We start from the raw sequence: 10,356 nt of genomic DNA, 5'->3' as shown, positions 1-10,356 counted from the left end.
GTATACACTTTTTTAAAACGAAATCACAAAAATTCGTGTTTTTCCTGCTTCCTAACGAGAAATAATTCCTTAAGAAAACGAATTAATCTACACCTACGTTTATTAAATAAAATAAATCTGTAAAAGAGCTAAATAACAGAATAACAACTTTATTAATTAATATAATTTAATTTATATCAAAATCGAATTGGACGATAACTAATAGATAAAACAAATTTGCTAACTCTTCAAGAAATAGAAAATTTACGTTTTATTGCGTGATATTTAAAGATTATTGTATAAATGCATAAATATGTAAATAATTGTAAAAGTGTGGCTCTAAACCGGTATTACCAGTTGTAAACCATTTATAAGAATGCGTTACAAATTCTCTTCGTCATATAGAAGACTACAACGTCGTTAATTGGATATAGAGAAGTGAAAAATATTTGCAAGCTAGTTCTGTTAACAGAGTTTTGCTAATAGAAGAGAACAGAATACGGTACGAAAATGAATAGCTGCGAACGTTTCATAAAATATTTTCTGATCACTATAATCCTCGTCATCCTCGTAAGTTCTAACCTCGCACTTTTCTGAAGATATACTTGCGTAATAATATATCCAAGTAAATTTACTATTTATGTGTGCTCTAGATTTTGGGAACTCTCGCAATTATTGGAATCGCGTACTTTGAGTTGTCAAGCTATCATGGATAAAGGAATCGGAATACTAATCAGTTAGCTGTCACATTAATCGTTTCACTGATTATCGGAATCCTCATGATGTCTATGGCCATCTTCGGAATCGTTGCTGCCTTGCGAGAAATCAAGTGCATGCTCCTAACAGTAAGCACCGTAGTAAAAATTTTTCCTCGTTAAATCAAAAAAGCAAATCAGTATCAGAATAATTTTCACTTCAATAAAATAAACTGCAATGTTCAAGAAACGTTGACGATGAATCAATAGACATTCGATTTAATATCAAATCATACATGATTCAAAATTCTCGAACTATTCGAATATAAACCTCTTAGATTCAAAAAATGAATCGAATCGAATCAATATTTAATTCAATATTTAATTACACGCACGTGTTTCAGACTAAATATTAATAAAAAATTTTGCTAACTGTGTAAAAAATGGAAAATTTACGTTCTTTTGCGTTGTATTTTAAGACCATTGTATAATTGCGTAAATATATAAATAATTATAATTATTGTAACTCTGAACCGGTATTACTAGTTGTAAGCCATTTATAAGAACGCGTATAAAATTCTCGCCGTCATAGCAACTACAACGTCGTTAATTGTTAAAGAGAAGTGAAAAATATTTGCAAGCTACCGTGCCTTTATCTTTTTAACATTGTCGCATTTTATTGTTCGTTCGATTAGTATATTTTATTTATATCGTTCTGATAACAGAGTTTTCTCTCAAATAAGTGAGAACAGGATATAGTACAAAAATGAATAGCTGCGAACGTTTCATGAAACAGTTTCTAATCACTATAAACCTCGTCATCCTCGTAAGTTCTAGTGTCGCACTTTTCTGAAGATTGCTTGAGTAATAATATATCCAATTAAATTTACTATTTATGTATGCTCTAGATTTTCGCAACTCTCGTAATTATTAAAAGCGTGCACAGTCTAGTTGTCAAGCGATCACGAATAAGAGAAGTGGAATACAATGACTTAGCTGCCATATTAATCGTTTCACTGATTATTGGAATACTTACAATATCTATGGCCATCTTTGGAATCGTTGCTGCCAAGCGGAAAGCCAAGTGTATGCTCCTGACAGTAAGTACCCTATTAAAAATTTTTCTTAAAAAAGCAACTCAGTAACCGAATAGTGTTCACCCTGATAAAATAAACTGCAATGTTCATGAAACGTTGACGATGGATCAAGACAACCTATGAATCTCTCGAAATAATACTCATCTTTAAAACATAATTTTCTCAGAACTTTTATGTTACGACCGAAAAACACATTTCTGAAAAATGTTCCAATTTGTGTGTAAAAATTCTGAAAAAATCTTCACCAAAGTATCGAAGATTTATTTTCGAATCGGAAAAATATTTCAAGTGAATGTCTCAATTTCCAGCGTTCACGTTAATTGGCAACTGAATAATAAGTTTAATCACTGTAAAAAAGAAACTTATCTGAAAGTAATCAAATGTAACAATCTTAGATTTTCGAAGTTAGTCCAGTCGCTTAAAATTTGTCAAGATAAAAAGTATCGACTTCTAGCGACGTGGCCGATAAAATTCATTTTTTTCAGTACGCGATAGTCGCCATAATCGCATCTATATTGCTTGTGATTTGGATAAGCAGCCGCCCATTGCAGCATTCTGTCAACACTACAAATGCTTTTACACTCCTGTTTCTTCTGGTAAGATTCCAATTTGCATTTTTTATAAGACTATTCTCAGTTAAAATTAAAGTCATGGCTATAATTGTCCTATTTTCTTCTTTTCCTTCCTTCTATCCCTTATTATTATTTAAAAAATAGTATTGCTTTAATTCCTATAATAGTATAAAATTATTGCAGGTCTTGGGAAAGATACCCGCCCTTGTGCTCTACAGATCACAAAAGATCAAATTATTATCATCCAGCAGCAAAATATTACTCTAAGGCTTTCCCTAATAAAAAGAAATAGTGGGTTTCCAAAATCTTTAGAGGATTCGAGCAACTTTACCAATCAATAAAATTACTTATTGCCATAAACATGGTTGATCATATTATGACAATTAAAAATAAAACAAATTTCTATCGGGTTGTTTCCACAAGTTTTGCTGATTTATTACACACATAATATTATATATCATGATTACCATTATTCTTTACATTTTAATGTAATTTTTTTGTTTAAGAAATTTTAATTTAATTGCATATTATATCAGTCCCAGACAGCAATCTGCAGAGACAGATTTTGAACAGAGCATGCTGCTGATTTTTGATTGCAGAAAGGCAGCAAATTACAAATCAAAGTCCGCAACGTCCGTTGACGTCATCAAAACAACCGTTGAAATATGATTAAGCATAAAATACCAGCAAATTGCCAGCACAAATTAATCAGGCTTTACAGCTTCTACTCAATTTTTGCTACCAATCTGTTAAAGATAACACGGTTTGTTAACAGAACTTCAGCAAATTGATCAAACAGATGGTTCGGATGAATCTGCAATCAAAATCTGCTGATCGAATGTAATGCCAACCCGTTAACAAACTACTAACACTTGATTATCTGGGATCAATATGTTCATGTATCATAAATTATATATACAATAAGTTGTCAATCCCGTTTTTAATGTGATTTTATGCACTTACGTAAGTTTTATAGATTGTACAATAATCTATGGAAATTACGTTTTAAAGTTCGATAAACATACAGCTCGCAGTTCGGGGAACTTATAAATGTATTTATTCGTCTTGAAAATTATTATTGAGTTCTAAGATCCGCTTTATCCGGTTTTCTCAATTTAAGTGTATTGATTATTCAATCAGTTATCCTTTCTTTTTAATATGCTAATATCTCATTTTTACGACTAATTCTAATTTTTCAGAACGTTTATGTGCCCCAGCTTGATTTTATTTATTAAAAACATCCTATTTGGCTGTTAAATAAATTAACCATCTATGCAATTTCTAATAGAAAATATGACATTAAAACATCTCGACCACCCAACGGGAATAATCTTTTAAGCAATATGACAGCATCTCAGAATTTATCAAAGTATTTTTCACCGGTTGAGTTTTTATGTAATATAACCTTATTGAATTTGTACCTTATTTTTATTTTATCTTTATAAGCTTTAATTTATATTATAATAACGCGTTATAGATTATTGTGCTATTTTTACTTTATTCACTTACTTTTTTTATTTTTTAATCTTATATATCATTTTTAATTCCGATGTGGGTTCTGATGTATTGACATGTATGTATTTCGATTTAATTTGTAAGTTTTGACTGTTTTACATTTTTTTTTATTTTTAACATATTGTCAATACTTTTTTGCTATCGCTAGGTGCCTGTATTTTTTTTTTAAGTGAAATTCTTTTATATATTATTTCCTATTAGTACTCAATTTCGTTTTCAAAAAATTGTTCATTGAAAACAAGGAAAAATATTTTTAATCCGAAAACGGTGGAGTACGACGAGATTAGTTTTAGTGCATCTGCGAAAAAATAAAAATGCAAAAAAAATTATTGTACCATAAGGCAATACTATATAATACAGAATTTTAAACTTTGACACCGTTTTTGCTGTAATTTCAAGTTTTGTAAAATGCAAGCAGTATAATGAAAATGTGAAAGGTTTTGCGGCTTGATAAAATATCTAACAATCGCGCGTAAGAAAGCACCTAGAAAAAAAGTATATCTGGTTGGCAACATTAAATTAATATTTTAGAGGCAGCAACTTCGGCAAAAAATATCTTAAAACTGAAATAAACTCTGTGTAAGTTAAAAATTAAATTTTTTAAATTTAGTTTAAACTGCACTTGAAACTTTATACGAGTTACTTTCAAAACTAAATTTTCAAACTCATTGATCAAGATATCTCAAGAATCAATGCACGAATCACTTTAAAATTTTACGCGCTTCTTTTAGACATCATTTAAACCTAGTTTTTAATCGAAAAACTTTTTTCTAATGAGTACTTTTTTTATGAACAAAAAATGTATTTTTTTTTAAATATCAAAATTTCAACTTTAAACAACTGCCATTTTGTTCCAATTTTAATTTTTCAAAAAATTCATTGATCAAAAACTAAACTAATTCATATGTTAACTAAATCTTTTTTGAATTTTTTATTTCAAGTAATATGGTCCGAATAATATTGATCATTGCAACACTCGTTTGGAAAAATGTCTGTCCAGACAGTTGACACTATAACTCATACTAATCAATATTTTTACATAAAAAATTGTAACACTTTTATCAAATATTGATCTTTTGAGAAAAAAAATTTTTATGTGAATATATGTATGCATGTACTTTTTAAAAAAATTGCAAAAATTCTGTTTTTTTTTTTTTAGTCTTTACTAGGCATTTTAAGAAAATAAATTAACTTGCGTCTACATTCGTTAAATAATATCAATCTGTAAAATGGCCAGACATAAAAACAACAATAAAAACTTAATTAATTAATATGTTAGTTTAATTTACATCTAGAACAAAATCGACGATGATTAATAAACGAAGAAATTTGCTCACTATGCAAATAATTGCGAATTTATCGATAAGTTTTACGTTAACGTCTTTAAAGACAATTATATAATTGCGTAAACATAGATGTAATTAACTGTAAGATGTAGGTGAAAACCGGTATTACTAGTTATAAGCCATTTATAAAAACGCATTATTCTCACTTTATCACACGAAGTAGCAACTATAACATCGTTAATTGTTAAGGAGAAGTGATAAATATTTGCGAGCTACCGGGCCTTCATTTTTTTAACATTATTGTATTTTATTGTTTATTTTATTAGCATTTCTTATCATTCCGTTAATACTTAATACACTTTTGCAGATAAGAGAGAATAAGATACAGTGGACATAAGAAAATGGACCGTTGCAAATATTACATGAAATACTTCCTGATCGCTATAAATCTCATCATCCTCGTAAGTTCTAGTTCCTCACTTTGCTAAAGATATAACTTACGTATAGTAATATATCCAATTAAGTTTGATTTATGCTCCAGATTAGCGGAATTTTCGTAACGGTTGTAACTTTGTGTCTGATTGATAAACTATCATTGATACGATCAGCGGAGAACGTTCAGTTAAACGTCACAATTATCGTTCTACTGGTCGTCGGAATTATCATGATGTCCATCGCTATTTTGGGAATCGTCGCTGCTTTGCAGGAAGCCAAGTATATGCTCCAAATAGTGAGTATCCTTGTAAAAATTTTTCTCAGAGAAGCAACTCAATATTAGCTTGCTTCTCGCCTTAAACTAAACTGCAATGTTCACGAAACGTTGACATTGACGATGGATTAAAGCCAGAAGCAGACACTCTTGCATAACGCATAAGAGAATAAATCCATTAGAATCTTTTATTTCCCTCCCCAAGATAGAAATGAGAGAGTCTTCATTCTCTTATGCCTTATGCATAATGCGTTATGCAAGAGTGTATGTTCCCGGCTTAAAATATCGAAACAACTCGTAAACTTTCCAGTGTTTTTTAAGAGAATACTCGTAGAAGCCTCTAAGGCATAATTTTCTCAGAATTTTATACGAATTGGAATACTTTTTAGAAATACTGAAAAAAATCTTCATCTTTTCTTAGAATATTTTATATATAAAATTTAAATTATTCGAAGGTTTATATAAAATTCTGAGACTGCTTCCAGGAATTGTTAGAATTCGTCACCTAATAACGGAGATAATAGGAGTAGGCGTAATGTCCACTGTAGCCATAATATCCTCTTCTGTTTTATATTTTATTAGAGAAATATAATTAAAACAGCAAAATTAAACAATTACCTATTCTGACTTTCAAAAAAGGTACGTAAATTTTGAGTATATATTTTATAAAAAATAATCATAATGAAATTTTCTAAAAAGCATTATACAGCTTGAAATCTCTGCTTTTGAAATTAGTACTTCATTAAACGAATTACTGATTTTTTACGAAACTGCACAAATACAAAAGGTAAGGTCAAATCTAAAAATTTTTTACAAACTTTGAAAAGTTTTATGGCGTGAATTAAAACTCGCATAAGTTGCAGAATTTTAAGTGGTCAAAATTAAGATAAATCAATTGTTTGGCTAAATAATGATTTATTGACGAATTGACGAAAAGTCTAGTATCAATAACATGTCAATAAATATGTTAATGTCAATAAGCTTGTAAAAATATGCTAGATAACTATTTCTTTAACACTTTTTGTGAAAAAAATGGCCTAATATAATTATTAGGACATATGTATCCAATACGAGCTCTAAATGACACTCTTTCTAAGCTAAAAATCTTACTGCAACCGTGTAAATATTTGAAATTGTCTTATATTTTAAATTAATTCTTATAAATATTTCCTACTTTGAATCTGGTTATTAGTTTTCAATTTTAGACTCAGTAAAAAATTACAAAAAAAGTCGCAAAACTTAGGTAAACTATAGAGTACAGTTACTTTATTTTTTCAAATCGGGAAAACACGTGTTTCAATTTCCAGCATTTATATCATTTAACGACTAAACGACAAGTTTAATCTCTATAGAAGAGAAGCTTACCTTAAACTGATTAAACGTTAAAACCTTGTATATTTTCAAAGCTAGTTATATCGCTGGAAATTTATTAAAATAAAGAATATCGGTTTCTTGCGACACGGCCAATTAATAAACTCTATTTTTTTCAGTATACCATACTCGCATTTCTAGTGTTTCTAATTGGAATATTCATTAGCATTTGGAAATACAATTCTAACAAAGAACTGATGAAGATGTTTGAGAAAAAAGTGGAAAGTTTGATCCAATTTTATAATAATGATACATTCATTCACGATTTCTGGGATACCGCACAGTCGAAGGTAAATAATTTCCGTTATTTCCTATAAATAAAATTTCATTTATAAGAAGATTAAGAATAATTTAATTCTCAATTTTAGTTGTATTGCTGCGGCGTCAACAGCTGGGAGGACTGGGAAACACATGGTTTTAAAGTACCAGACAGCTGTTGTGAATCTGATCAGGTAAAAAATAGTTATGGTTTTATGCGATGAAATACAGCCACGTGCAAAAGTATTAGGCACCTTGCAATTTTCAAGTTATTTTAAATTGTGATAGAGACAGACAAAAATAAAACTGTGTATACTTTTAAGTAGTCAATATTTATAACTACTTTTAAGTAGTCAATAGTACATACAGTTTTAATTTTGCCTGCCTCTATCACAATAACTTGAAAATTATAAAGTGCCTAATACTTTTGCACATGACTATAGTTTATCAATCGACGGCATTTAATAACAGTGACTTGCTATACACATCTCGTCATATATGTATACTTCCGGTCAACTTTTTAACTAATCGAAGAATCAAGTCTCGTCATTTCTATTAATAATCGTCCGATTTGCCCACAGCGATTGCATTGCAATGCCAACCCGCACACCAAAAATATTCCCGCAGTTTATACGAAGGGTTGCCTGAACAAAATGCGAATCCTCATGCAGTATTTTACAAGCATTACGAATGGTATTAGTATTACACTCTCATGTCTTATGGTAAGAGACCAGCTTGCATCTTTTATGACACTATCCTCAGTTAAAATTAAAATCTCGATTGTAAAGTAGACCGAGCCCGATTTTCTTTACAATTGAATTAATTAAAAAATTTGCACAGTATATTTTTTTTCTCTACTAGTATATTCTTTTTCCTCTATTCTTTTCTTGTTATATAAACAAAATTCTCATCGTAACAAATACTTTTCCTTTTTCGCATCTCTTATTGCTTAATAAATAACATTGCTTTAATTCTCGGATTATTGCAGTTCTTCGGAATGATATCATCCGGTGAGCTCTACAAAAAGATCGAACTACAACACAAATACGAAATAGAATCTGAAGATGTTTTTGATAAAAAGAACCAAAAAAGTAATAAAAAATCTTCATCAACGAGATCAATCTACATGGTCAGTTGCGACAAAAATTTGGTATGATTTATATCTTTCGGGTTTCGACCTCCCGAATAGGAAGGGCGAGGCCCCTCCAGATGGACCTTCGCTAAGAAACACACGTGTATATTGTCAACTTTATTTGTTAATAACTAGTTAACGAATAACGACCGATGGTTAGAAACTTTTGAACGTTAGTTCGGAGTAACGATCTTTACAACAGATAAAGGAGCTAAGGTTCCCTATTCTGCATAATTACCGTTCCTTTTTTATTATTGTTAATTATTTTTAAAAATTTCTCCTACAATAATCAATACAGTAAGCGAATAAAGCCAAATAACGAGTATAAATTCAAATCTCGAGTTTGAGACAATTTATTTAAACATTCATTAGACCTAGAAATCTCGAAAAAGCATTTGCTTAATAAATGCAATAAATTAAACTCTTGAACGCGTTGGCTATAGAGCCTTCATCGACGAAAAATATTAATAATAGAACACAAATGCCAGATGATAAGATGGGAAACGGTCAAAACTTACAAATTAATTAGATTGAAATATACGTACGTCAATACATCAGAATCCACATCCAAGTAAAAAACAACACGCAAAAATAAAAAGTGGAAAATTAAATGATTAAAGTAAAAGCAATATAACAATCCATAACGTGTTAATATAGTGAAAATTAAAGTTATTAAGTTAGTTTTTAAATTAATTACTACAGTAAAAATTAAAACCTATGAAATAAAAAAATAAAAAAGATAAAACAAGATATAAATTCGTATATTATATAAATATTTTTCCTGTGAAAAATACTTTGATATGCTCCAAGATATAATCATTGTTTGAAAGTTAAGCCTCATTGGTGAGCGAAAATGTCTTAATTTCCTTTTAGCGGTTGCATGAAGCGTCAATGTATTCAACAATCAAACAAAATGCTGTCAATCAATAAATAAAATTAAGCTGGACCTGAGCTGGACATAAATGTACTAAAAAATTAGAACTATCTACTGAGTTAAAAAAGAAGCACATTAAAAACAGGATTGACAACTTATCATATAATCTATAAAACTTATGTAAGTGCTTAAAATTATATTAAAAACAGTATTATACATATTAGAAGAGATTTTCCTGGGCAAAATTCTCGGTGGTTTGCCTTTGCCTTCCGAAAGGTAGCGATCGCTTCTAAAATTGATTAAAAATCGATTTAGAGTTATACTATTCTGAATTTAAACCCAAATCTTTGGGACACGGATACTCCTTTTGCCACATCGCCACTTTATAATTACGTATAATTATTGTAACGTGACGCTTTCTTGAGCGCAGTCACGCAAAGCAATACGGCCGCGGAAGGTATCCTGGATCGCGTCACTCCTCCCAAGAAGGGAGTCGTCTGTTTTAGAGTAATATTCCTTGTAATACTCTCTGGTAAACCACCCGAAATGGAGAAGACACCGCTACCAAAAGAGCAGAAGGACGCAGACAGACGCTATCGAAGATTAGGAGGAACGTTCACAGAAAAAAATTAGTATTAAATCAACAATTCATATATACAAGTAAGAATATAAAATCTTCTTGGAAGAATTTATAATCTTAGACAGACGTAATTTGCTTACATGAAGAGAAAAATTTTCTCCGTGTAAACAAATTATGTCTGTTTAAAATTATAAATTCTTCCAAGAATATTTTCTATTCTTACTTACCTATATGTGAAACACTGAATTGTTGATTTAATAATCTTTTTTCCGTGTTGCCGCGAGAGAG

The 10,356-nt window shown here is 30.0% G+C and overlaps 2 protein-coding genes across 7 annotated transcripts; both read left to right on the top strand.

The window, feature by feature from the left end:
• Nucleotides 1-350: 350 nt before the first annotated feature.
• LOC105194870 lies at nucleotides 351-2,626 on the top strand. Of its 3 annotated transcripts, XM_011159986.3 has the most exons (5): nucleotides 352-549; nucleotides 633-824; nucleotides 1,583-1,774; nucleotides 2,257-2,367; nucleotides 2,527-2,626. In XM_011159986.3, exons 2-5 carry the CDS (start codon nucleotides 759-761, stop codon nucleotides 2,608-2,610), a joined length of 453 nt encoding a protein of 150 aa, XP_011158288.1. In that variant the 5' UTR covers nucleotides 352-549; nucleotides 633-758; the 3' UTR covers nucleotides 2,611-2,626. The 3 variants fall into 3 exon arrangements, with proteins under 3 accessions (XP_039304283.1, XP_011158288.1, XP_011158290.1); XM_039448349.1 differs by having other exon boundaries at nucleotides 351-824; XM_011159988.3 differs by lacking the exons at nucleotides 352-549; nucleotides 633-824 and adding an exon at nucleotides 1,189-1,500.
• Nucleotides 2,627-5,251: 2,625 nt separating this feature from the next.
• On the top strand, nucleotides 5,252-10,120 carry LOC105194871 (CD151 antigen). 4 transcript variants are annotated; one of them, XM_011159989.3, is made up of 8 exons: nucleotides 5,262-5,446; nucleotides 5,512-5,605; nucleotides 5,686-5,874; nucleotides 7,344-7,514; nucleotides 7,593-7,676; nucleotides 8,064-8,204; nucleotides 8,471-8,611; nucleotides 9,488-10,098. In XM_011159989.3, exons 2-8 carry the CDS (start codon nucleotides 5,546-5,548, stop codon nucleotides 9,542-9,544), a joined length of 843 nt encoding a protein of 280 aa, XP_011158291.2. In that variant the 5' UTR covers nucleotides 5,262-5,446; nucleotides 5,512-5,545; the 3' UTR covers nucleotides 9,545-10,098. The 4 variants fall into 4 exon arrangements, 3 of the variants coding, with proteins under 3 accessions (XP_039304269.1, XP_011158291.2, XP_025992480.2); XR_005574572.1 differs by having other exon boundaries at nucleotides 5,263-5,605; nucleotides 9,488-9,668; nucleotides 9,919-10,120; XM_039448335.1 differs by having other exon boundaries at nucleotides 5,252-5,605; nucleotides 7,596-7,676.
• The last annotated feature ends 236 nt before the right edge of the window (nucleotides 10,121-10,356 follow it).

The sequence above is a fragment of the Solenopsis invicta genome, chromosome 4, assembly GCF_016802725.1.
Source record: "Solenopsis invicta isolate M01_SB chromosome 4, UNIL_Sinv_3.0, whole genome shotgun sequence".
In the NCBI taxonomy this organism is placed as follows: Eukaryota; Metazoa; Arthropoda; class Insecta; order Hymenoptera; family Formicidae; genus Solenopsis; species Solenopsis invicta.
This window is presented reverse-complemented; position numbering and strand designations above follow the sequence as displayed.

What these genes read in the sequence shown, in the direction of transcription:
- LOC105194870 (XM_039448349.1), top strand. Translation starts at nt 759, where the DNA reads ATGATGTCTATGGCCATCTTCGGAATCGTTGCTGCCTTGCGAGAAATC. An exon ending in TCAAGTGCATGCTCCTAACA is followed by an intron (nt 825 to 1,582) that starts GTAAGCACCGTA and finishes TGTATGCTCTAG; the next exon opens with ATTTTCGCAACTCTCGTAAT. An exon ending in CCAAGTGTATGCTCCTGACA is followed by an intron (nt 1,775 to 2,256) that starts GTAAGTACCCTA and finishes CATTTTTTTCAG; the next exon opens with TACGCGATAGTCGCCATAAT.
- LOC105194871 (XM_011159989.3), top strand. Translation starts at nt 5,546, where the DNA reads ATGGACCGTTGCAAATATTACATGAAATACTTCCTGATCGCTATAAAT. An exon ending in GCTGTTGTGAATCTGATCAG is followed by an intron (nt 7,677 to 8,063) that starts GTAAAAAATAGT and finishes ATTTGCCCACAG; the next exon opens with CGATTGCATTGCAATGCCAA. An exon ending in TTACACTCTCATGTCTTATG is followed by an intron (nt 8,205 to 8,470) that starts GTAAGAGACCAG and finishes GGATTATTGCAG; the next exon opens with TTCTTCGGAATGATATCATC.